Source organism: Pygoscelis adeliae, unplaced genomic scaffold, assembly GCF_000699105.1.
Source record: "Pygoscelis adeliae isolate BGI_AS28 unplaced genomic scaffold, ASM69910v1 Scaffold451, whole genome shotgun sequence".
NCBI classification, from domain to species: Eukaryota; Metazoa; Chordata; class Aves; order Sphenisciformes; family Spheniscidae; genus Pygoscelis; species Pygoscelis adeliae.
The window spans coordinates 363,788-391,290 of record NW_008824030.1 but is presented as its reverse complement, the minus strand read 5'-3'; the positions used below and the strand labels follow the sequence as shown (position 1 = coordinate 391,290).

Here is a 27,503-nt window from a genome sequence, read left to right as displayed (position 1 = left end):
ACTTGTTTGCATGTGTCAGTCTGTTTTAAACTTGTCCATGTCTGAATACATATGAAGAATTTTGGGGGTACTTTTTATATTTCCCCCCCACCCTGTAAAATGCAAATGGTACCTCTGCTGCTCAAAATGAAACAGAATCCTTTCCCTGCCAAATGTTAGCTGTCTTTTGTTTTTTCTTTAATCTTTGCAATGGAAACAATTTAAATGCAGATCAGAATATAGGTATAAGAAAAATATGTTGCTCACTTTCCTTCAGGATGATGCTGAGACTTCAGCTTTCTCAAAGTTGTATGATGAAAAACTTTGAATACTGGTTTGCTGTGTCAGAACATTGGTTTGGAAGGTGTGTGTATGCCTTTGTGTTTGTGTATATGTAAAATGCATTAATTTTGTGAAAACTGAGCTCATACTGTTTTGACTGAGGAATTGTCAAGTGTGTTTTCACTGACTTAGTAAATGTCTCCAAAACTACTGAATATAAATTATACAAATTTATTGCAATATGTATAAATTTGGGGATCCTGTGAGTTTAGAAAACGTTGGAAATGTCATGTGTTTTGTGGCTTTCAGTTCAGCTGATAACCAATGTGAAAATGTATGCATTCCCAGAAGAGGTGTGGCTGAATGAGGTCATTGAAAAACATCTGAAATGTTTCTGATTTATATTAATTATAAATATTTAGTCTTAGAAAAAATATAACTGACCCTTGCTCTACATTTAAAAAGATAATCTGAAGAATATTTGTTTCTGCTGCTGACCAAGTTAAGAGGGGTAATTTAAAGAGGCTCTCAGGTAATTTCTTCCTTCTCCTGCTACAAGAGAGGACTGAGTGCAACTGAAGTCCTGGGCAAACATATCATATATTCCATAGGGGGACAAAAAAAGTAATGCTTTAATTGGAGGAGCACTCTTTGGACCTGTGTTTCCTCCAAAAGGCAATTGATTTTGGCTATTTGCACAGCCCTGTTAAGGAACTTCAGTGTGGCCTTTCAGAGGTCAGCATGGAGCTGAATCAGATACCGTGTTGCTATGAAACCCAGTATATTTGTGTTCTTATTGCTATGAAGGGGCAAAGTCTTGTTTCACATTTTTCAGTCTGATTATCACTTTTATCGTCAGGTGAATCTCTTGATCCAGTGAATTTGTTAAAAGAAGATGATTCCTATATGAGTTTTTACAAAGCCAGATTTTTTTTCTGAGTGGTTACAAGTGGAAGCAATGCATTTTTAATCCTTGCTCTTTCTTTCATCTAGGCAAAAAGTTGTTGAAGGTAGTCTTACTCATCCCTTTGCACTGACATTGTCTGGGGACACTTTGTATTGGACGGACTGGCAAACGCGCTCCATTCATGCCTGTAACAAAAGGACAGGAGAGAAAAGGAGAGAAATATTGTCTGCCCTATATTCGCCGATGGACATCCAGGTCTTAAGTCCAGACCGGCAGCCATACTGTATGTTTTACTTTTCCCTGATACTTTTTGCATGACTGTTACTTAACTATCAGGAAAAACAGTAATCATAAAAATGATTAGTGTGAAGTTGTAAGGTTTTGGATGCTTGTCAGGGGATTGGTTGCTACAGCTGTAAGTACCCAAATCCTGTACCTTTTTTTGAAAATTCCAGTCTGAATTGGTATGAGCTCACTCATCATCCCAGTTGGTAACAAAATCCAAAATCCAGTGCAGTACTTCAGTGACATCTTTTGATTTGGAATATCTGAATGAGAATGATAAAGACTCACCTGGCATCTTTTTAACACCATTATTTTAAAGAGAACTGAAAAAAATGCTTATCATTAATTTTTTTTTAAGTAGAATTACCACAAAATGTGTAATGTTCACATTGTACTTATAAGTGCGGTTTTTGCAGTCCAGAGTTGATCATTTTTATCTTCCATATGTAATAAGTGGTTTATGAATGTTTCAATATGGAAGGGATTTAGTTCTGAGCTTTTATATGAAACACATACGTGCCTCTTTTTTCTTTATGTATGATGCTGCAGGTGTAAAGAATTGAGAATTGAATGAGGCTGTAAATATTTTGTATATGCATGTGATTCCATGTGGCAGTTGGTCTAGTTTTTTTTAGGATTGTGAGAATGGGGCTTAAAAGCAATGATGTGGAAATGTATATAACTGGGTAGCCATGGGAAGAATCATCTCTTGCCTAGGGGAGATACTCTTGCCATTTGGATTGGCTTCTTTATTTATGCCAACTGTAAAGCCTACTTCCCTAAACATAATGTTTGTTATTCCAGTAAAGTTTATAGGAAGTCAGTAAACAGGCTTGCAAGTAAGCAAAAGGAGTTTGGAGATCATCCTTGTGATGCAACATGTGCAAGTTTTCATTGAGGTTGTCGGGTATGCACAGCACCCTTGTTTATCTCACAGCTTCAGCTAAGAGTTTGTCTGTGCTGAATTCTTGTCATTGCTTTTAGCTCAGAGAATGCCCCAGCCTTGGGTTATAGTATTTCTGTGTCAGTCACAAAGAAAATATGGCGCATAGTGAAATAGCATATGCTGAAAATAGCTCAGATGCCATTGTCTTTATTAAGATCAGGCTTGGATTCCTCCCTCTCCCTTTTTTTCCTCTTTGTGACTGTCAGTGGAAGTAACATGAGCCAAACTAGCTGGAAATTTTGTGGTTTTATATTAAAGCAGTTCAGATGCTTATTCAAACTATGATTGATTTTGGAGACATCTTGCAAAACTTGCAGTATTTTTTAATAGCTGGCAGTATTCTCCATAATTATTTATGGTTACAGTTTCATTTCTTGCTGCCATTTTTTCCCCCATGTAAACGAGATAGGTGCATGCAATTGTCATGTGTCTGTCCCCGTCCTGTCCCCCCGCCCAATTTTTTTTTTTTTTTTTACGTTTTCAGAATTGCTGACTTTACATGTTGTTGTTCTGGATTTCCTGGTGATTGAGATATGTCTTGCTGTGAAAGCTTTGCAGTAGAAAAATATTTTTCCAACATGCAACACTACTGTAATGTAGGAATTGTACAGATTGTTGTTTTCCCTTCTTTCATAGAACTGGTCACCCCACCGCCATCACCACCCTCCGAGCCCTGTTTTCCATTTTCATGATGCTTAGCAGACCTGGCATCCACAAAGTAACTGATGTCCAAAGCTCTTAGCTGTGTTCAGCTTTAGAAGCATTGCAAGAACTGTATAGTGAGATTGCGCTGAGCTGTCAGCTCTTTCAAAATCAGCTTTTGCGTGCATCTCAATTTGGGTGCCTCTAGAAGTACGATGCTGGGGAGGGGGCAATCAAACACTTTATTTTGTGGTTCCTCTGTCCTTTAGCACTAAAGCTTCTGCCAGTCATTTGGGATCTATAATTTCTTCCTCATGGAGAAAAGAGGGCTTTAGGAGTTCTAGAAAAATGAAAATAAATCTGTTTGATTTCTTGAAGTTCACACTCCATGTGAAGAAAACAACGGTGGTTGCTCCCATCTGTGCCTGCTGTCTCCAAGAGACCCTTTCTACAGCTGTGCCTGTCCCACTGGTGTGCAGCTAGAAGACGATGGCAGGACATGCAAATCAGGTAGGAGCTTGGCTTTTCTACAGTGACAGTGTTGACTTGGTTTGGGTTTGCCGCTTAAAAGTTGAGCCTTGAAGAATTGAGTTGAGAGGAACTGTCTGATACACTGAAATGTCACTCCTGTCCTGATGAAGATGGCAGAAATTTTGCACGCAAGCCTCCTGCCAAGCTACCAAAGAGGGTGATTTTTATGAACTAAAGTAATCCCTTGCATCAGAAATCAGAGAATTTTGACTGTATTTTGTGTCTTTGGACTGTATTTTGTGTTGCCAGTTCTCTGTAGGAATGAAGTAGTACGTGGAGCCCATTGCAGAAGAATTTTATAAGTAAGCTATTGTAGGACATCTTTCCGCTTGGACAATGGACCATGGACAGACTTCTGCTCCCTCCCATTCATTGTCCGGTAGTGGTCAATGATGCACTAGTAGTGGCCGAGTTGTTGCCTTCCAGTTGCATCTCAAAGTTAGCAATATGCTTGAGAGTTGTTCTGCACACAGATGTGCCAAAAATTTGTTCAAGGCCATATCCACGTGCCCACGTACTATTTTAGAGATAACCCAGTGAGTTGCCCCTGCTTCAATTAGTTTTATAATGAAATAATCTGTACAGAAAAATTCAAAATTAAGATTTAAACTAAAAATACTGTTCTTCTGGTTTTGAAGATTAATCATCCCTCTGTTTCCCTTTGGGCTGCTCTGTGAGAAGGATTTATGAGAAAATTGCACTGGGATTTTTTACTTTCTGGGTCTAGTTTGTGTTTTTTGGACATTATATTTGATTTTGAAAAGCGAGGCAAGGCTTTGTGTGAAGAGACTTACAAAGTTCGCTGCTTGAGATAATTGAGCTAGAGAAAATAGTGTTCTAGGTGGCTGTTCCATGTCACTGAGAAGTAGGAGAGGCTTGTGTATTACCAGTAGAAAGCTGTTTAGAGAACAATAGCTAGAATATATGCTTTAATTGAAAAGTATAACTAGATGCATATTTTGTATCCATAAGTTGAATGAGTCTAGTGGTATACTTTGAAAGCTTGGTTTTATAATTGATCGGGAAGCCTCTTTTTAAAAACACATCTTAGAAAAGCAGGCAATTAACACTGATACAGTGGTAGGACACTAGGAGGCAAGGTTTTGGAGAATGTTCTGCCAACAGACTAAAAGACACTCTGCTGCCTGTCTCCAGTGTGTTTTCAACTAGTCTAGTCAAAGAGTATAGTCATTTTCTGATGTGGCTTGATTCCTCTGAGTGCTAAAGCAAGCATAATAGATGCCTTTCATTTGTGAACTTGAAGCAGAATTTGAACACTGAACCTCCAGGGTTTAAGGGCCAGCTTTATTAGCTCATCCTGCTGCAATTGAAAGGCTTATAAGGTAGTTCTTGCAGCTGCTGAAAGACCTTTCTCTTTCCTCCTTCCAGCTTTGGAAAGTTTCCCTTTCACAGCTTTTAAAAAAACATTGCTGAACACTCAGGACAACCTTTTTAGACATTCATCTTGACCTCATGTTTCTGGCAGTGGGAATGAAGGTCAGCCTGCTTTTGGCGTTTTGGCAGATAGCACAAGCAGGAGTGACTGCTTATACTGTGCTTTCACCTTTCCATTGTCAAGCCAGACAATCTGTCAGGGGTGTTCTGTCAAAGGAGGGCAAAAAAGTGGGATGGGAACAGGAAATCTGGTTTTGCATTAGAATATGGCAGTTTTGTTCAGTTTTATGGATTATTTCTTTCCCAAGCTTCACATCTTTTGTTGTCCTGTCTGCCTTATGCCAACATCCATTTGCTTCTCTTTCTCTTCTTATTAATTAACTTCTTGGTTGCAAGGAACTGACTTTTTGTTCTCTGCACGAGTCCTTTGTAGTAAAGTTGTATCAGGAACTATGGATGCAACAGAGTTGACCACCTCTCCATTTCATTCCTTATTGGCTTGGGCAAAAGTGCAAAAGCACGAAGTCACTTGGGCTTATCAGCTTCTTTGATGTTAGGCTTTTAAGTGAATTACACAAATGCTACTGGGGATTTGTCTGCAAGAGGAAAAAGCATTCAGTTCTCAATCTGTCCACATGGGGAGTTTACTGGTGCAAGTATAACTATATAATGTTACTGTATATCTCTGTCAGAAAGTGTTCTTGTGCAGAAAAGTGCTGAGGCTCTTCGGCGATTTCAGCTCTCTTGAATATTGAAGAATACATATATTGGTAATGTTCAGGTATGAGAGCTCTGTAACTCTTTACAAAGAGTCTTGAATGGTAATGGGCCTAGGTAATTAAGAAAACATGAATTTAAGGACAGGCTGTGCCACTATTTGCTTTGCTGTGGGTTTTGTCTGTACGCATTGGAACTCCGAAACTCTGGATTTTTACACTTTTTCTAACTGTTGATGTGCTGAAGCCGTAAATATTGTGTCTGTGTTAAAAGAATAGTTCATAATTCTGTAGTTTTGGCTTTTGGTGTTGATTCATTCTTGGTTCTAAACCTGGTTCTCTCTGGTTCTAAACAGTTGCTCTGAATAAATAAAAAAAATTAGCTCTACAGTAGGTATCCATCACTAATAACAGATACTAAATATATGGATAGATTGCAACTGGCATCAAGTATAAGTTCCTCTGGGAATGTGTACTTGTTTTGTGCAGGTATATGTTTTGTGTTGCTTCCCTCCAGACGTGTGATATTAAGTCTGTTTTCCTCTGTTGGCTGTGAAAATGCTCTGGACTTGCTTGAAGTTCCCATATCAACAAGCAGAGGGATCGTAAGTTTGGAAAGTAAATCAGCTGCACCTGACCATGTACTTTTAGCAAAGTGAGCATTCAAGCTATGATCTTTGGAATTACTTAAGAAGTTGCATTGGACCACTACTGTCTTGGTGGATGTGTCCAAATACACGATTTTAGATAGGTATCTGAACCAAATCTTGCCTGTGTAGAAGATAATGAAGTCACAGTTTGTAATGCCCATCAGAGCCTGATGGCTCTAGTCTGAAGTGCCTGTGGAGGGTGGCTTAGTCAGTAGTAACGCTTAGTACCTCGTAACTTCCAGGAATGACTGACCTCTGAAATTTCATGTTTCAAAATTGAGCTTCAGTTCTTAGACCAGGTGGCTTTCTTGATTTGTGGGGTTTGGTTTTTTTTTATTTGCTTTTTTTTGTTTGAAAGTCTTCTCTAAGCCTGCTTGGGCAATGGCATGAATGTTTGAGAAAGAAACAAAGGTTTGGTTGCAGTCATTTAAAAGGGATGTGTAATTCTACCTAATTAGCTCTTTATTCATGCAGTCATAAGATTGTAAGCCTGCTTTAGTTAATCTTCAGTTTCTTGCTTTAGATGCTTTCTGATGGAAATAATCAAAGTCTTAAGACCAAAGTAAAAATTATGTGTGTTCTATGCATATTTTCAGGGAAACAAAGTTTGGTTTTGATCAGCAATGGACAAGCAAATAGGCCAGTTTAGAAAGCAGAGTGGAATTATGGAAATCTTAAAAGCTTGAGGACCTTCTTTCAGTCATTTTGCTGACTTAGGCCTATCCTGAGGTTTTTCTTTCTGTCTTTGTTTAAGGACCACATTTATCTTCTTTATGAACAGAATTATTTTGATTCATGAGTCTTTTGTTTGTCTGTGAGGGCTCCTTTCAAGAAGCTGTTCCTTGTCCTTCTGTCCTGAGGTTCTTTTCCTAGGATTTAGTGAGTTCTGTTGTTGGGCTAGTAGTTGTTCAAAGTGTTGTGAGAAAGACATGTATTAATAGCTAGTGTCATGTCTCCAACAGTAAGCCATTTGAACCTTTCTTACCTTGCAGGGCAGAGTCTTCAGGTGATAGCTGCATGTCATCTCCTTTGAGCAGCTTCACCTTCCTCATGCTTCTCATTCTTGCTTTCCTTGGTGCACAGTGAATGACAAGAATTTATCTGTTTCTGACTACAGCTCTGGTGCACCTTTGGTATAATTTGCACCACTTAATGTGAGTATTTCCAGGCAAAATGGAGCCAGGGTCTTTCCATCCTGTTCTGCTTTCATGGAGCAGGTTTGCTTTGCTCTGCTAGGCGGAGATGCAGTCTCAAAATGTTGGATGACTCCCCCGCTTTTTCCTTCCCTCTTTGACGTGACCATGTGGTTCAGTTCAATCACATTCAAGCGAGTCTAGAGGTTTGTTGTATATCTTGTCAGCTAATTGTGATTAAACCCTGATAAACAGCTGTCTGTATGCATCCTTCCAAGATTGAGCTGGTTTCTGAAAACAGCGTTCAGCAGCCTGTTTCGCTCATATTTCTGGAAAATATATAATTTCTTTCTGCTGTATTCAGTGTTGCTGGCATACACCTATTGCTGCAGGCCTTCTAAAAGAATGTCAAAAGCCTAATCTTTTTCCTTACAAGTGGATATATTTCCCTGTAAGTGGTCACTCTGGCTTCCTAAATTCCCTCTGCCTGTTAGTGTTGCATTCCAAAAGGATCTTACTCTCATTGCACATCATTTTCTGATATCATGGTACCAAGGAAGTAAATTGTATATGAACTAAAATTAATTTGACAGAATTTTAAAACCTATCATCCATGGCTGATACCACAAAATATTTTGAGTGAAAGCTCAAATACTCCCCAAATATTCCCCACCCAAGTTTTTACTAGTTCGGCTCTATGGCTATGGAGCTCTAATAAGTAGGATAAACTAGGACTTCAGCTAATGTTATTTTTATTGTATATTTTTTAGCTTCAGCAAGGGCACTTAGAGCTACACAATGTCAGAATTAGTCCAGATCCATGCAGCTTCTGGAAGCTACGTACCCCAAGGTTTAAAAAACTATTTTATGGGTTTTTTATTTTTGTTTCTCATTAAACATATAATGCTTTGCTGCAGTATATGGATAAAATATTTCAGTAAAAGCTACAGAATTTTCTTTACTCATTATGCAGCTTCATTGTACCAATTTCACTTGGCCTGGGCATCATTAGTTTTTGATCCAGTTTACTAAAATTGCTGTACTGGTTTTTGCTGGGATGGAGTTAATTTTCTTCATAGCAGCTCGTATGGTGCTATGTTTTGGATTTGTGACCAAAGCAGTGTTGATGACACAGGGATTTTTTAGCTAGGGCTGAACAGTGCTTGCACAGTGTCAAGGCTTCTCTGTTTCTCACCCTGCCTTGCCAGCAAGTAGGCTGGGGGTGCACAAGAAGTCGGCAGGGGACCCAGTTGGGACAGCTGACCCCAACTGACCAAAGGGATATTCTGTACCATACAGCATCGTGTTCAGCATAGAAAGCTGGGGTAAAGAAGGAGGAAGGGGGCACACTTTGGAGTTATGGCATTTGACTCCACAAGTAACTGTTAGACGTGATGGAGATCTGCTTTCCTGGAATCAGCTGTACACCTGCCTGCCAATGGGAAGTAGTGAATGAATTCCTTGTTGCTTTGCTTGCACATACAGCTTTCGCTTTACCTATTAAACTGTCTTTATCTCAACCTGTGAGTTTTCTTACTTTCACCCTTCCCATTCTCTCCCCCATCCCACTGCCGGGAGCAAGTGGGCAGCTGGATGGGGCTGAGCTACCCACTGGGGTTAACCCACAATTGTGCAAACAGTAGCTCTGTTTTCTTTATGTTCTTTGGAGTTTGGAGGGGAAGCTATTAATTTCTGTAAAGTCTTCCTTTTAATTTTGCATGATGTATTTTACTCTCTACTATGAGGAAAGTTCCCTGACGATATTTTATCTGCTCATTCTGTGCTGGGTGATTTCTCTGTTTCCTGTGCAACTTGTGGCAGATGTACTTTTAATAAATCAAACATTCCTGAGTGTTACACACATTTGTTCTATCTAAATTCCTCTCCAACCAAATTTAAGTGTCCATTAAGAGGAATCTTTTTGTGCTTGCTTCCACAAAAAGCCCCCAAACCTTTCTGTGCATTTCTGTAGGCATTGTTTACACTGAAATCTCTTGGAGATTTAATTTTACACTGATTTATTTTCTTTCCATTTTCATTGGGAAAGATGATGAGTCTGTTCCCTTTCTTGTATTTGAAAGCAAGATGAGAGACCTCTTGGTAATAAGGCATGTGGGTGGTTGAGGTATAGGTGTATTAGAGATATGAGATTCGTATCTCTATGAATTGTATGAGATTCAACAAGGCCAAGTGCCGGGTCCTGCACTTCGGCCACAACAACCCCATGCAGCACTACAGGCTTGGGGAAGAGTGGCTGGAAAGCTGCCTGGCGGAAAAGGACCTGGGGGTGCTGGTTGACAGCCAGCTGAACGTGAGCCAGCAGTGTGCCCAGGTGGCCAAGAAGGCCAATGACATCCTGGCCTGTATCAGAAACAGTGTGGCCAGCAGGAGCAGGGAAGTGATCGTGCCCCTGTACTCGGCACTGGTGAGGCCGCACCTCGAATACTGTGTTCAGTTTTGGGCCCCTCACTACAAGAAGGATGTTGAGATGTTGGAACGTGTCCAGAGAAGGGCAACGAGGCTGGTGAGGGGTCTGGAGAACAAGTCTTATGAGGAGCGGCTGAGGGAGCTGGGGTTGTTTAGCCTGGAGAAAAGGAGGCTGAGGGGAGACCTCATTGCTCTCTACAACTACCTGAAAGGAGGTTGTAGCGAGGTGGGTGTCAGTCTCTTCTCCCAAGTAACTGGCGAAAGGACGAGAGGAAATGGCCTCAAGTTGCGCCAGGGGAGGTTTAGATTGGATGTGAGGAAAAATTTCTTTACTGAAAGAGTGGTTAAACATTGGAACAATGAACCCTGCCAATATACTTGCAATGCTTAGTAATAGATTACTTCTATCAGGGGTCTCTTCCTAAAGGCTGTGTAAAAAAATTCAGCTTGTTAATATGTTAAGGATAAATGTCCGAGATTACATTTACTCCTACTAGTGACTTGCTTTAAGATTTTACAGAGGGGAAAGTATAGAGCAGAAATAAAGGAAATGGTATTTGCATCCTTCTACAGAGCAGGACCTATTAGATATTGCAGCTGAATACAAATAAAGGAAGTCCTCTGGTACAATGGCAGATGACTGTTTGGTTGCCTAATTGGATAAATGATACTATTTCAGTTGTTACATCTTTTTTTCTTCTGTAACTTTTGGTTCTTTCTGGTTTCCTCTTCTCGGGTGCTTTTATATATATTTATACATAAACGTGAGGTTTTTAAAAGACCCTTTCAAATTTAAATTTCTCATTCTTAAACTAGAGATAATCTCAAGGTGAGTTGATAAGTTGAGTAAAGTACACTGAAAAGTGATTTGTCCATTTCATGATGGTAGTGAAAACCTGGCCATACTGAGATTACAGGAAAGTGCCTGTAAGTTTCCCTGGGACCAGGGACTGCATCCAGGATCCTCTCTGGATATTTTTTGATGCCCTTTAATAACCCCAAAGTGTTTGTTGTTGTTATTTTATATTTTAAATTCCTTACATTGTCTGCAACAAAGGAGGATCAGCTTTATTGTCTTGGGGTAAATTGGCTTACAAGTTTGAGTATGAATTTTTTTTTTAAAAATATATATACACTGGGTGTGTGCTATAAATGCTCAAGTGCAGGAATTTTTAGTGTTTGTATGTCACAGGTTACCTGTGAATGCCCTGCTGACGTAGCTGGCAGGTTTGACATTGAAACAGGTACCTGAATTCTCAACTGCATTGGTGGCTTGGCTTCTTTACCCCCCAGCAAATCCACCCTTGGAGAAAAAAGGGTTTACGCTACTTGAGGTGTGGAAATTAAACTCTTATTGTGCATCAGTGTGCATTTCTTAAAGCCAGCATAAGAGCTGCTGCCATATCTTTAGCTTTAAACATAATATGAGTCAAACTAAAAAAGTTACTCATTTTCAGAACCTCCTTTTAGTTAATCAACGGCAGGAGGTTGGTTGTTTTAAAGCAGTAACAAGGAGAATTTCTTCTCTCTTCTCCCCCCCCCGCCCCCTGCCAAATGGGTGATGGGTACTTTCTAGAAATCTGGTTCCTTTAAGATATCTCAGTCTAGATGTTTAACTAGCCAGCTGCTTTTGCGGTAATCTTGTCCCTGGTATGTCAGAATGTAAGTGGTCATTTGAGACATACGGCATGTTGACTTCAACTCACTAGAGACGCATTTCTCCAGTTGAAGGCAACTGTTATTTGCTTGAAAGTGGGAGAGCTTTGGCTGTTGAGTCACTCTCATATGGTGGTAGGAGCTGTAGGTTTTCTGCCAGGAAGGTATGGCAGCTGTAGTTTCTCAAATGAACTACGAAATTCTGTTTTCTCAAATGAAAACCAGCTAACCGGGGGGGGGGGGGGGAATTCGTAATTGGAGAAGGCGGCACTAGCTTCAGGCATTTGAAGAGTCAGCTTCCCTTATTTATCCTTGATACTGTTGTTGAGGCAGTTGATCAGGGTTGGGTAATATTCCCAGTGTCTTATTTCTCTGTGCCATTCTTCACAATGCAAAACAGAAAAGTGTTTTTGGAACCTGCTGGTTAATAGTGCAGGGCTCATGCTGTTTTTTATGCAGGAGATAGAAGAGTACTGAAGGAAGAAATGTTAAGGCACTTCCTTCTCATCTCCTGTGTGTTTCTTGGTGCATATCATACCTTTTAAAAAGTTTTGTGTCTGCAGTTCCTTGGCTGAGCGATCATCAGCTTATTTGAGCAATGAAACCTCAAGCATGACAAGCAGGCAGACAGATACCTCCATTGTACAGTATTTCTTCTCATGTGATTTAACCACCAGAGAAGAAGGTCTCTTTGCTAACACGTCTTCCTGATTAATAAAGAGAAACAATATGGACTAATCCAGACTTTCTGATTAGGTAGATCAACTGCTAATTAGAGATGACCAGCCTCTTTGCGAAAGGGAAGGGTTAGGGAGACATTTGTTATTTGGGATAATTGCTGTAAATCAGCTCTTTCAAGTACCTGAGAAAGCTTCAGCTGGCATTGTGTGAATAACCTAAATTAACTGGCAGGGGTCTTCTGGCACTTGGAAGATGTTGGAAGAGAAATCTTGCATATCAGTAGATAAACTCTGATTATATTCTAGCATTGATTTGGGGCTGTATTGGGAAGGAGCACTCATGTCCTAATCTGTTTGTCATGAGGAAAATAAACAAAAAGATAACTCTATTTTCCCTTATTTCCTAGAACCTTGACAGCTGCCTGCATGCCTCTCTCTCTCCCTTGCACACTTTGTGATTGAAATGCAACTGTGGAAAACTACGATCTTTTGGTTGCACGGTGCTTTGACTTCATAGATGTCTTCTGTCCTGTGCCTTGTGTCTGACTACCATAGGGACATGTTATGCAGAAGTTCTGGAGGACTTTTTCATCATTCCCCCTCTCCCTGCTGCACTCCCAAAGGTGTATCATGCTTGCTTTGCTTATCAAGGAATTGTCGATCTCATGTTTTTCCTTTGTTAGGCTGAGATGGGGCTTCTTAAAGGTTGCTGTGGTCCTTCTCTGAAGGAGGGATTTGTGTAATTGGCATCTCCCTCAATGCCTGCAGCCACATTAGTTCCCTAATCATAGCGGTGTCTTTCCTCCAGCCAGCAGATGCTCTACTGAAAAGACCTGTGGGTGTTTTGCACGAGATGAGAGGGAAAGTTTGGATAATAGATCAAATGTACAAGTAGTCTACTGTGGTTCCTGCAAGGTGGAGAATTATCCAGATTCCACGCTATGAAAATGAGTGCAGTGGGCTGAATGAGGAAATAGCATTTCACTCACTGCATCTGGACCTGTTTTACGCTACTTACTCCAAACACATTCTATTGATTCTTTAGCACTAAAACAATGGGCTAGCGTGTTATTTACTCAGTAAGAAATAGTATTATGTGAAACAGTATTTCACTGAGATACCTTTGCAATACACCAGAAAGGGTTGTAAAAACTGTCCAGCAATGGGTACCCGACAATCTAGGAAATCTAGCGGCTACCTCTTCTATTTCTACTTCATTTCATAAAAATTTCATGAGTATTTTTTTTTCTTTCATTCATGTGTAGATCTTGTTTGTTTTGAGTCTGTTTTCCTCTTGCTTTTGTTAGTATGTTGTGTTTATGATTTTATTTCATCTGTATGAAAAGATTACATTACTTTCTATTCATAGCAACTTTTATCCTCCTAAATGGGGAGTACTTTGTGTAGCGACAAAATGAAATAGCCTCATACGGAAATGGCCTTGTTTATAATTTCATTGAATAAAAGCCATTAGAAACATGCTGTAAGGAAGACACCTGGAGGGAGTGAGGAGCATTCTGGAAGGTCTGCCATATCATCTTCTAGCTCTGTCAGTGGTTTTGCCAGGCTAGTGAATGAAGCTCTTTTTTTCGGGCTTTGGTGCATGTTTCAGATTGATGGCTGCTTTCCAGGACTCTAAAACACTGTCTAGTTAGAGATGGTAACTAGCTCATTTTGTGTGTGGTTACGGGGGGGTGGTGGTGGTGGTTTGTGTGTGTATAAAGGAAAAAGCGACACTCTCCCTTTTCAGCACTATTGAGTCTCTGGATTGATTCTGGTTTTATGCTGCAGGAAAACCACACCCTGGGTCTGCACTGAAAAGGTTTACGTGTAAACTTTGTTATCTTGCATTCAGCATGGGCTAGGTACATACACAGGGAAAGTTACCAAGACCCAGTGATAGCTTGTTGAGTGCTGTAGCTTAACTGCCACTTCAAACATTGGGTGGCCAAGCTGTATCAATGTAGCAACAGTGAGGTTGAGACTTGATTTGCAAACCCTAATTTACAGTTATTTATAAGTTTTTTCCATGTTGTTTACCCTTTGACAGATGATTGTGTTTGCTCAGAATTGAATTTTCTGTGGCTCCATCATACTCGGAACATAATAAATAACGCTTAAACTTCAAAGCATTATACAGCTATCAGCCTCAGAGAGGGCCTGTGGGATGTAAAGTATTTATTTCTGTGTAAAGGAGGACAGCAATGCAGAGAAACTAATATGTTCAAGGTCTCTTGGTGAGTGGGAAATGCCTGCAATTAGAAGTCAACAGAAGTAGGATTGTAGAAAAACTATTTTAAGTGTATTTCTGTTCAGTATTTTTTAAAAAAATGTTATGTATCTTGTTGGGTTGTAATGAATTTTTGATCACCGTCTGTGTATATTTGAAGGTGTCACTGCCAAAACTGTTTAACAGAAGCTAGGTGGTAAAATGGCTGTCACTTCTAAAGGCAGTGATTCCTTACTCTGAGCCAGTGGGGTTATATATCTCCAGCAGAGAATAGGTGCATTTAAACTTTAAAACCATGCTTTGCAAGGAAATACCAGACTCCAAAGACTGTAGCCTTTTTCTAGCAGTGTGGATTTCTGACAGACTTTTTCTTGGCCCATCCTTTTTCCTATGGCTTGCGATGAACTGTTATTAAGAATTCTGTGCAAAGGGATGTTCATTTTTTTTTGTTAATAATAAGTAGAAGCTGGGACTATGATATCTGTAAGTTAACATTCAGATTTACCACTCAACATTTCCAACTTTCGCTTCTCTTTCTTTAAAGCACATGTAGTATAGACAGACCTCGGGGTGAGGGGGTAAGTCTTAGTTGTTCAAGTGCTTTGAGGTCTTTGGATGAAACCTCTGTATAAGGGCAGATTCTTTGCTTGGTATGGCGATAGACAGGCAGTTGTGCTGATCTTTGATTTTGGTTACTACCAGTGCAGTTATGACTGTTATACTAATGCTATTTTGAGTAAGTCTTCATAAGAGTTATCTAGTCCTCTGTCAGTAGTAACTTTACAAAAACTTTACAAAGCTTTGTGCTCGCAAGTATAGTACTGGGTGTATAGAAACTTAAGGTGTCTCACAGAAGCTCAGTCCTAAATTAGAGTAGGGTAACTATGACTTCTGTGTTGCAATGGCTTTCTCTGGAAGAAACATTACTTTTGTCTTAGTCAGCTGTTTTGTGCTAATGAACTTATCAGCTGTAGAGTTTAATTAATATTCTGTTTGTGGGGGTTTTTTAGTGGCCGTATGAATGTGTCAAAACTCTGAACTGTAGGTTTTTTTTTTTCTGGTTCAGGCAAAGTAACTGTTAGAAGTCTGCTACTGAGATAATGGAAGAAACAGTAGACAATAGCTTTTCACTGTAACATGCAGACAGATGTGATGTAATTTATGAGTTATGTGAGTGTTCTGGTATTTCCTTTCTTTGTCACAAGCGTTAGTTTTCCTTATGCCTACTTACCTTTCAATTAAATCAAGCCCTGTCTGAATGTGGGCACTCAAAACATTCTTCCAAAGAAACCTTTCCTGTTTCTACTTTGTTGGTTGCATACTCCCACCGCACACAACTCTCGGTTTTGAATTGGTAAACCTGATGTGCGTTGCATGCTCTCCCCAGTCCGCAGTGTCAAGTAGGAGAGTACATCGCCAGCTTTTCCAGCTCACCACCATCACACAGTATGAAGCAATGCTCTCTTCCTCTCAGACTGGAAGATAAATAAAGACCTGAACTGGGATGTGTAGTGCTGTTCACGTTGCAACTGGCTCTGTGAAGGTACCCAAGGAGAATATATAAAAAGAATTTCCATTTTTTTCTAGGTATTACCAAAGTTTGTTTCAACTCCTTAAATATTTTTATTTTCTGTGGAAGTGATACTTGCTGAATTTTCTTAACACAAAAAAAATGCTCAAGTACACACAGTGCTGTTGATTTAAACCTCTCATAGTGAGTTTCATTACATCATTTTTCCTGTGGTATGAAGAGCAGCTAATGCTAAACCCTTGTGCAAGACGTTGTAATTGTTTTGAATATTGGCAAGCTTATTAAACAGCATGGCAATGTTACCTATTTTCATACACTCCATTCAGAATAATGAAATTTTCTCCCACCCCCATATTCCCTGGGCATCCCCCCCCGCCCCCTTTTGCCGTACATTGAAACTTTGCCAGGTATTTCACTGTATTACAGCAACTAGCAAAATCCCTTGCTTTTCTGATAAATCTTTTTACTCTATCAAGAGTGCTGAGATAGCTATACTCAAACAGCTTGTAAGAGAGTTGCCTGCAGTCAAAGTACTTCTAACGCACTCTTTTTGAAAAGTGCTTACTATTTTGTTCTTTGGAGAAGAGCTAAAAGCTTTCCCATTCTTACAGTTTGTCTGATTTTTTTTCCCCACAAATATAGAGATTTCCAAAGTTGCCTGTAAATAGACTGAGTCTATACGTGCAGATGCATGCACATGCACATACATAAAACTGGGGAAGAGTCCCACAATGGAGCATTGTTCTAGCCTAATTAGGAGACAGACAAATGGGAAAGGAATAGCATGGCATTTTCTGGCATAGATTAGCAGAGGCAACCACTGCGGTCTACATTTGTTTAGGTTGGGTGAATAAATTGGAGCATTTGTTACTGTATTATAGATGTCTTGTCACTTGTCAAATGTGAAGTGGGCCAAGGGAAGAATAAAAAAAGCTCCTGTCAAGCTGGTGAGATGGCCTGCTTCGCTGCCATCAGCTCTGATTGCAGTTAATTTTGCAAATAGAATACAGTTGCCATTTCCAACACTGAAGCATGAATTTTTAATAATGAGAGCACAAACCAACCAAATCAAAGCAAACACTATTCCTAGCATTGATATTAAAAATAATTGATTACTGGGTGTGGGAGGAAGGCATCACATATATGAGCAAAAAAAATAAGTCTCTCAATCTGTTTCTATAGGATTTCTTGATTGCAAAGAGAGAATATAGTCTTTAGGGAGTGAGAATAACTGCCTTGAATGATATTATTTTGTTTTCTGTTCTGGTTGGTATTTAAATTCAGATATTGTTCTGCATATTAAACAGAACAGTTCATCAACTTTTATGGATATTAGACCTACTGAAAAGTTCTGTGGAAGGTCTGCAGAAAGCTTGTGCTGAATAAAAAAAGACTAGAGAAAATAAACAGTTCAAAGTTTAAACCAGTTGGAAAAATAAAACAACAATTTGAACCGTGAGTCTTTCTAAATGGAAGCTTTAGAGGGACCTGATTCCTTCTGGTTTTCTGATCCATGGTTTGCATAGAGGACTTTACATAAACTTCTGCTGAAGTGTGTGGTTGCTGCAATTGTGATGTTGGAATAGCTTGCATTCACCACTCCCCCCCCAAAAGGCTTTTGTTCATCATATGGTGTTATATATGACCATGTTATAGCACTTGGCAATTCTGCTGGGAATCTCTTAATCATGTGGTTACAAAAGTGATTGTGGTGAGAGAGGTTTTGGGAGATGAATTTGATTAAATAAATGCCATAGCACTTTAGCACTGGGTAAATGGCTAGCTGTAATGTATTAGGCAGGTTCTAGGGTATCTAGGATAACACTAGGCAAGTCACAGCTTAACACTTCTGTAGCCCTGAAAACATTCCTACCAACATTAATAATCAAAACACCTCCATGATACAGATAAAACTAATGAGCCAGACAAGCATGTTTGTCCAGGTTTTTAGAGAGAACCAGTGTCAAGTTCTCATCTCTTAGTGATGTGCTCAGAGCCTGCTGCCAACTCTTTTTTCTCTAGCAGAAATTTGTTAATAGAGTCAAATATGGTTATAACCAACACTGTGATTTTAGACTGCGTTGTCCTAAAAGCCAGGATTTTTACACCTCTCAAAAATTGCCCACGATAATGATCTTTTACCAACTTTCAAGCGGGGGGTGGAACGTAGTGAGATATGCTGTGATAACATTTTCTCTGTTCACGTGTTTTTTAAGTCCAAGGATGTAGATGCATGTCTGTCAAGAGTCTTGTGTAATAATTTGACTTAAAGTTAAGCATCTCTACAGTAGCAGTTGCCAAGCAGCCAGAACTTTAAATTGGCCAAGTAGTTCATTCCCCTTATTATTTCTTTTTCCCATAAGTCTCAGTTAGAGGTATGTTAGAAATTTCCCAAGAAGCATCCGGTTCAACTACCAATAGACTGTCTTGGTTGTCAAATGAAGTGAAGATTTTTCTTCTGGTCTGCTAGGTCAGCAGAAAAAAGTTTTCTTTTCCCTTTTCGTTTTTAGCCATGTATGTTTGTGGGACAGAACTGAGGTTGGGAATATTTCTACAGTAGTGTTTGCCTGCAGAAAAAAACAGAGCAGCTGAATTATGTCAGAAACAAGATTGTTTTCTTCCCTTTGCAAGAAGGTTGTAGTCATTATGTAATTGCTGATTCAAGGGGTCCTGGCTGTCCTGTTCCTGGTTAAAATATTATTTTGTGTGAAAGTGAATGTGTGATCATACGCACAGGTGAACATAGGACAGAGCTGGATGAAATAAAATTGAGTCCAATTATTGCTGCTGTGAGGAACTGAAGACTTTTGGTATTACTTGTGAATTTTAGAGGGGTATTAACAGTGTCTTTCAGCCTGTTGTCTAGCCAGCGTCTCTAGGCATAATTTGGGTCTTAGACTGCCAGTTCCTTCCTCTGGTACGTTCAACTCTGACCTTGTTCACAGTGAACCAAGGTAAAGCTGCAATCAGTTGTGTGAAGAGGCAAAACATATGCATTTGATTCTAATCTGTCTGTTCCCATGCAATGATGCTTGTAACGTTGGTCGTCTTAGAAATAAATGTAATATTGGTAATTGCTGCGTTATCAGTTGCTAGGCATGTATTTGATGCTCCTTTGGTTCACACTACTCATACTTTAATATTAAGATTATGATTGCAGACACATTAATATAGTAGAAATTCAGAAGTTAAGATGGATATGAAACTCAGAGTGCTGTGGGTGGCTGAACAGCTGCAGTGCCGCTCACTTTTTGACACAGTTGAGCTAAAAGAATTTAAAATTAATTTATCATTTAAAACTCTTCTGTGTTTGTAGAGCACGTGGATGACCAGATACATCCCCCTTTCCACGTTAAGTTTTGAGGCCTGAATTTTTACTTAACTTGCACTAAACAGGAGGTTTTACTTTGACTCCCACAAGTGAAATATTTCAGAAACATAGAAGCAAGACATAAAACTTTGTTACATGAGGTATTTGTTTCTGCTGTAGTTGCTATGCTGTTATAGCTTGCTCTCCGACCTCTGCAGTTGCAGATCAGTGTCCTGGTTTGCAGGTGCTCTCTCTAACAGTGATTTTTATTTTTTTCCCCCCCTTTGGCTATTAAGGTGTAAATTTAATTTACATTAGAAAATCAAATGTTTTCAGTGTGTTTAAATGTATTAAGAAATAGGACCTTTTAGAAATTTTTCCTGCAAAGAGACTATTTGGTGGTCCGCAATCTGTACTGTTGGAGGTAATAATATATTAATATTATATATTAATCCATATATAATATGACCAGGGTTCCTTTTCATTTCTGCTGTTGTCAAGCTAACACGCTCTGGACCAACCAGTGTCTGGTGACACTGTATGTTCTTTAGAGATGGTAATGTCAGAAAAAAACAAATATGTTTAATACTTAGCACCATGGGGCTTGATACCAGTTAAGTAATTCTAACAAAATGTCAACACAAATAAGTTAATGAAACGAGAGATCTAAAAGCCTTTCTATTTGAACAGGCTCCATAAAAATACCATTTTTAACACAGCATAGATCAGTTTTGAATAGAACCCTTTTACTATTTTGAAGATTCTCCCTTTCTGCTTAAAGTTGATTCTCTCCATATTGTCTTGGTTTTGACCTGTTTTCTAATCCAGAGATGTTAGCGTAGCCCCGAGACTACTGTTCCTGGGGTAATCCTTAATGTGGAGAGCGAGAACAGCATCACAGACTATGGACTGCTTTTGTTCCCAGATAGCTTTTTAAAATAGCTGTCTGGGAATTGTATCACATTTGATGTACTCTGAAGTAGTTACGGTGAAGTAGTTGACAGTGTCACCTTTCATTCATGCTGTTTGCCATTATATGTAGTTAATCTTTCAAAGATGATTTGTCGGAATATACATCTAGCAAAGAAGCATGGTAGAAGAGGAGATATAAGCTGTATATTGGACATCTGTCCACCATGGTCCTTTTTAAGAAAACAGTCAATGGATTGATTTTTTACTGTTCAGGAAGAAAACCAGCATTTTTAAGCATGATGTAAAATATCAAATGCTGTTTTAGGTATCCCATTATTTTTATTTAGAAAAGGTGCTAAAATCCAGGAGATTCATAAAGCTTTTGAAAATAAATACTTTTGCTAGCAGTGCCTTCTAAGGATTGCTGATGCACGTTGTTCCCTTAACAGAAAGGAAACTTGAAAAAATGAGAAACGGTTGCTCTGCTTACCTAAGGGCGCAATGGAGGAAGGAAGCCTTATAAGTTGTCTGGTCACCTGGGGCTCTTCCCTTCTCAACTTGGGCAACAGGTTACTAGTTTTGCTATGTCCAGAGAAGCGAGCAGAAGTTTCAAGCATAAGAAACACTCTTCCTGAAAACCTGTTTTTATTTTGCAACCTTTGAAGTTAGAAAATCTATATTAAGGAAATGTGATGGTAGAGATCTGTCTTGCTTTGCTGTCAAGAATGGATGGGCTTTCCCTCCTCCCTTTTCTCCACGTGGTTTTTGAGCTCCGAGTTATTGTTGCTTTCCTTCTACTCAAGCCTTCCCTCAAAGTTTGTTGGTGCAACTGATGCTATAGTTATAAAACCTTGTCAGCTAACTCTGACTGGAAGAAGCGTTCTTGTTGGAGTCCCTTCTCGTGCCAGCACAAGTGTTTGTGGAGCTCTGCAGTGAACCGATCTGGTTGTTAACTTAGGCTGATGGCTTTATTTCTGTTGAGTTAGTTTTTGTTTGAATCAGCTCTTTAGTGTGGTTTGCAACACAGCCATGCTGTGCTTGCATGTGAGAAGGGGTGATAATAGAAGTCAGAACAAGCAGCCCATGGCAGGGAGAAAGGCAGCACCACTTCATTCAGGAGCTGCGGTGCCTTGAGGTAGTTCAAAGTGCACATCAAACCATGTCCTCTGTGCTGTGTAGCAAACTTGTTTAGGTGATGTTACAACACTGCTTTTCTAGATCCTTTCCTTTTATTATACACTTGCAGCCTGAGCACTGTTTCTTTTCAGAGATTCTGAGATATTTGGAGACTAAGCTCTGATTTCCAAACCTAAAAGCAAACAGCAGCACAGTCCACCTCCCAAAGTGAATGTGAATTTGTTTTTGATGTGCAATAGATTCAGCTTCTGAGTCTCCAGAACTCCATATGCATGCCTAGGTGGAATTATTTCTAGAATAATATTCTCATGAGGATTTGGATTTCTGTTATTCTTTGTGGGCTCAAAAGATATGTTGCATGTTGGCTGTTTTCATTCAATCTGGGCTGTTGGTGGGAACTGGAAGTTACTACCTCCTGCTGGTGTTTGCTGGTCTGGATGAAATGCAACAAGAGACTTTGTTCTGGTTTCCAGTTTTGGAGTGTTGCTAAATGATAAAAACTCCTTGTCAGTTTTCAAACTACACAGCATCGGTTTAGTAACAGAGTGGGAGAAAGACACATACTCATATTGCTCTTTTTGTGCTGAAGTATGCATGGGTGAATGTGGAGAAAATGTATTAGGCGACTGGATGTTTTACTGTGTGTCCTGCTTTTTGTACTGATAAAAGAAGTTGCCAGAAAGACGACACTGAAGATGCCATTTGTCTTTGAAATGTGCTCCAGGTTGTTGTTTGGCACCCTTTCCCCACAAGCAGTAAAACTTTGCAGTGGGGAGGAAGAATAGAGGAGCGAAAAGAGCAACAATCCTATTGCCTGAGAATTAGTTTTGCATCAACTTTGGCCAGATGAGAAATACTTGCTGTAGTTGCGACTTGCTTTCTTATTGGGCTGTCTGGAGCAAATCATTAATGTAATTTGTTTACAAAATACTCAAGTCTTCTGTTAGCCCTTGTCATTTACTATGTAGGCCTTGTGTGTGAAAACCACGTGTAATGCACTGATACAGCTAGCGGGAAGTTTGGCTGAGCTGAGGAAGTCTATATAATGTGATGAAATACTTGGACATACCTCCGCCAAATTTTTTTTTTTCTTTCTTTCAGATTCTGGATAGAGATTGCTATGTTCCATATTAGGAGGCCAGGAGAAAGATGGTGTCATTGCTAAATAAGAGTGCCAGCACAAGTAGCTAGTTGAGAACAACTGATTAGGAATAACTCTCTACTCAGAGAAGTCTATACATCAATGAAAGTTTGATGTCCTTATTTTAAGGAAATCTCTTCTTACTGTAGTGACAGTGGCAGTTCACAGCTTACTGTGCTGTATTGAAGTGTTCACATCAATAGCAAAGGAAATGATACCATGAATGGTTTTCTCCCCAGGTGCTGAAGAAGTCTTGCTGCTTGCTAGAAGGACTGACTTGAGGAGGATTTCCCTGGACATGCCAGATTTCACTGACATTATTCTGCAGATAGACAATATCAGACATGCAATTGCCATAGACTACGATCCTGTGGAGGGCTACATCTACTGGACTGATGATGATGTCCGGGCAATTCGTCGGGCCTACCTTGATGGCTCTGGAGCACAGACTCTGGTAACCACAGAAATCAACCATCCAGATGGTATTGCTGTGGATTGGGTGGCAAGAAACCTGTACTGGACTGATACTGGAACAGACCGCATTGAAGTGACCCGGTTGAATGGGACATCAAGAAAGATCCTTATCTCAGAAAACCTAGATGAACCTCGAGCAATAGTGCTCAATCCTGTAATGGGGTAAGTTTTGTGTTTATTGATAGCCCTGTGATAGGTCTTTGGATCCAGTCTCCTGAAACTGAAAATCTGCAAATTGCGTGATGATGTGTGTAATATTTGTCAAATGTTCTGGAAATAACTGGATTTCCCTTGCTTCATCCCTTTAATACTGTGTATATAAAAGGTGACTTCTAAATATAGTGCTCTTCAGTGAACCTATACATTGTGTGTTTGGTTGAGTTTTCTTTTCTCTGCGTCTTCAGTGTTATCATAACTATGAAAGAATTGGGCCACTGCACATTTTCAATAGTTTAATTTATTTAATGCTCAAACTTTATATTGTCATCACTAATTAAACTTCGAGTTGGCTTGTTTGCTGCAGTTGGGGAAGCAGAAAGTTAGTAAGTTCTTTCAAAAGCAGGACAGATCTTGACACTTTTTTGTCTTAAATGTTACATGCATTGACCATTTCCCTCTTTTTTTTTTTTTTTTTTTTTTTTTTTTAACAGCTACATGTATTGGACGGACTGGGGTGAAAGTCCAAAGATAGAATGTGCTTATTTGGATGGATCAGAAAGGCGAGTTCTGGTGAACACATCCCTAGGTTGGCCTAATGGCTTGGCACTGGATCTTGAAAAAGACAAGCTTTACTGGGGAGATGCAAAAACAGATAAAATTGAGGTGAGTAATAGAGCCATACTTGGGTGCATTCTTAGAAAACAAGTGCTGTTCTCATGTGCCGCTTTACGTCGTGGATACATTTATCCATTTTTTGAGGAGTCTGTTGTTTCATTAATATTAACATGATATTTAGCATAATGACATATTTGAGAAGAAAGGAAACACATTCATGTGGTTCAGAAAACTTTTGCAAGTAATGTTATGTTTGTTATGTCTACAGTGCTACAAGTGTAATTTAATTGCTTGAAATCTCAGGTTTTACCTGAGGCTTTTGCAACAAATTGGGACACTCAGGTACAACATCTTTAAAAGATGTTTTGACTTGTCTGTGGTGCTTGGAACTAGTATCTAAAATTGCTGCACGCGAAAGACTTGATGCAAGGTTTGTGTACAGAAGAAGGTGGAAATATGGCCCTAGAGAGCCATATTTCAGGACCTTAATGATTATGTGGTGTCCAGGTGCATGGACAAGAAGTAATTTTTAATGTACCACCTGCTTTGAAAACAACGTAGGCATTCTACCTCTGAATTTGAGGAGGGGAAATCCTCTTAACAATGTTGTATAAACATTTATGACAATATTTAGTCTTTCTTAATTGTTGAAAGAATGTCGACAGAACACTGTGATTCCCTTATTACCCCCCTTTCTTTGGAAAGAATTTTCTTTAAAATGCAAAAAATTTATCCTGTCTACCTATTGCTCAAACACTAGACAAAATTGGATAAATTATCTGCTCATTTGTTATGATGTACTCTCAGGAGTAAGGTAGTGAAGTGTCTCTGGAGATTCACTGCTTTAAATTTAAAATATGGTCAAAGCAGGCATCTGTACTGTCTAGTCATAGACATTGACAATTGTGCCGGGGAGGCCTGAGATGTTTCAAGAGACATTCTCCTAAAGCAGATGCCTTTTTTCCCCCCTTGTTTTTGCATTAGTATCCCATGATTAAATCTTAATCTAAAAGAATAGTTGTGCTGCCACAGAAGTGCAACAGATCTTAGAATCGCTGCAGAGAACTGAGTCCCAAAGTAGTTTCACTCAGAGCAGAAGGTGATAAATTAAATAACTGAAAGAGTTAGAGTGAAGGTTTGGGGCAAGGTGTTTTTGGGCTTCTGAGCGTGTGTTCATGATATTCTGAGGTTTCAGTGAATTATTAACAACAGTATTCAACTGAGAGAAAATTCAGCAAATTGATAGAGCTTGATAATATTGTGATGTAGAAAAGCACATGGCTTTTGTGTAATCTAGGAATACTGATCAACAGCCATTTTATACATTTGTTGTGGATATGTTCACGGAGTTGCTGAAGACCTGTATGTAGTAGCAGGCTTACTTGCACGAGTGGGTCCATTTAATTTGAGACAGCTGAGGATATGGATAGAGAATATGGATACAGCCAGATGTTGTGAAGAAGTCTCAAACAGTTGCTTAAGATCCTCTTGTGTTCCCCACCACACTCAGTGCTTAGTTTCTAAATAAAATAGTTGTTTAAGAAGTGCATCTGGTTATTGGCCACTTGTGCTCATATTTCTAAGAAGGAAAAATTGGATTTTGAACCTCATTCTAAAGTTGTTATAGTAGGTTATGATTAACCTGAGGGTTTGGATGACAGCATGAGACATGACCTGAGATCAGGCAAATTTAAAAATTCCTACTCTGTTATCATTAGATTTGTCAGACAGACAAATGTTCCTTTCTAATGTCTTGTTAAGCTCCAGGTGACCAGTGGCCATAAGTCCCTTGTCCTGGTTGTGGTATGTTCTTAGTATGAAGTAGCTGTTAATCTTGCACAAAGATGTTGGAAGAACAGTTTGAAAATTAAAGGTGCTAAATAATTAGCTCTGAGTATTTTAATTTGAAAAGGGAATTCTCCAGGGAATTTGATATTAGCTTCAAAGTAAGACGAGGAGAATAACTAGCTAATTGAAATCAATTAATAAAAACAATTATCAAACCAGAATGTGAGAGTAAAGACTCAAAAAAAAAGTTTTTTTTTTCCTCTTTAAAGCAATAATTAAAAAAATTTCTTCCTATGGTATAAGCTATTTGCTGAAGTCGTGTTTTGACTATACTGTTACAACAGTCTATTTCACTACCAATACCTAAGAAAAGCAATATAGAAGTTTTTCCCTTGGTCATGGCCTGTGAAGTCAATTGAGTTTTCATGTTGTTTGGGGGAGTAGCATATGCAGCATTTTTAGATAAATAAATTTTGAGGAATGACTTTGCTCTCTAAAGGTTTTTCCCTCAGGAAGAGGAGACGCAAGACTGCTAGCTCCAGAAATATAACTTCAGTGTTTCACAGTAGCTAAGTATGGGGCTTGATGGCTATCAGAGAGGTCCTGTTTCCCCTTACCTTTCAGCCTGGAGGACAGGGAACGTTCCAGATGCCACCTTTTATAGCTGGGACCATAGTTGTGCAATGCGTTTCATGGGTTTAAGCAGTCTATTCAGTCTGTCTCACTTCATTGTAAGGTGGCGAAGCCAGCGATACTGTTTGGTTTGGCATCAAAGTTTAGGAAAATCAGAGAAGCCAAAGTAAGGGCTTTTTATTCCCTCAGTTTTTCTTTTCCTTATTATACTTACTTTTTGTGGGTCTCTTCTATTTGCAAAAATAGAGAGAAGAGGGTGGTTCACTTGGTCTTGCAAACAGAAGTTATTCTTTACGTGAAGTGGATTGTGACATCTGTAGATACATTGATTCCTATATATTGTGCAACCCCATTTTAACTGTTAGCACCAAGAGTGAAACCTCCATGCTCGTAGCAATGGATTCCACGTTTTCTTATATTAAAACAGGTGTAAATACTCTCATTTTAAGTCTTCCTCCCCCCCTCCTTTTTTTTTTTTCTTTTTGCACTTTTTCTCTTTATGCTTGGAGTTTACTTTTGTTAGCTATCATGAACAGACTCCTTCTGAGGCTGTATTTACAAATATCTGAATAGGCCCATTTAGGATATGATGGGGGAAAAAAATCATGTGTGTTCGCCCGCAGTTCTGAACCATGCTGTGAAGGGATTTGTCGTGGTCCATTCTGGACTGGCACGAGTTAAAACAGCACTGGCATGTTATCAGTAGAAATGGATGTTAGATGTCTATTGCAGAACTTCCATTGTTGTGGTGAATGGAGTTCAATCCAGTTGGCGGCCGGTCATGAGCGGTGTTCCCCAGGGCTCAGTATTGGGGCCAGTTCTGTTCAATATCTTTATCAATTATCTGGACGAGGGGATCGAGTGCACCCTCAGTAAGTTTGCAGACGACACCAAGTTGGGCGGGAGTGTTGATCTGCTCGAGGGTAGGAAGGCTCTGCAGAGGGACCTGGACAGGCTGGATCGATGGGCCGAGGCCAACTGTATGAGATTCAACAAGGCCAAGTGCCGGGTCCTGCATTTGGGTCACAACAACCCCATGCAACGCTACAGGCTTGGGGAAGAGTGGCTGGAAAGCTGCCTGGCGGAAAAGGACCTGGGGGTGTTGGTCGACAGCCGGCTGAACATGAGCCGGCAGTGTGCCCAGGTGGCCAAGAAGGCCAATGACATCCTGGCTTTTATCAGAAACAGTGTGGCCAGCAGGAGCAGGGAAGTGATCGTGCCCCTGTACTCACTCGGCACTGGTGAGGCCGCACCTCAAATACTGTGTTCAGTTTGGGGCCCCTCACTACAAGAAGGACGTTGAGATGTTGGAGTGTGTCCAGAGAAGGGCAACGAGGCTGGTGA

At 39.6% G+C, this 27,503-nt stretch overlaps 1 protein-coding gene across 1 annotated transcript in view; it reads left to right on the top strand.

Moving 5' to 3' along the window:
• LRP5 (low density lipoprotein receptor-related protein 5) overlaps positions 1 to 27,503 on the top strand; it is a 129,707-nt gene that overhangs the window by 19,966 nt on the left and 82,238 nt on the right. The window contains exons 3-6 of the mRNA XM_009327423.1: positions 1,255 to 1,451; positions 3,420 to 3,551; positions 22,730 to 23,126; positions 23,615 to 23,786. Of these exons, the coding sequence (XP_009325698.1) occupies positions 1,255 to 1,451; positions 3,420 to 3,551; positions 22,730 to 23,126; positions 23,615 to 23,786 (898 nt within the window). The remainder of the gene's footprint in view (positions 1 to 1,254; positions 1,452 to 3,419; positions 3,552 to 22,729; positions 23,127 to 23,614; positions 23,787 to 27,503) is intronic.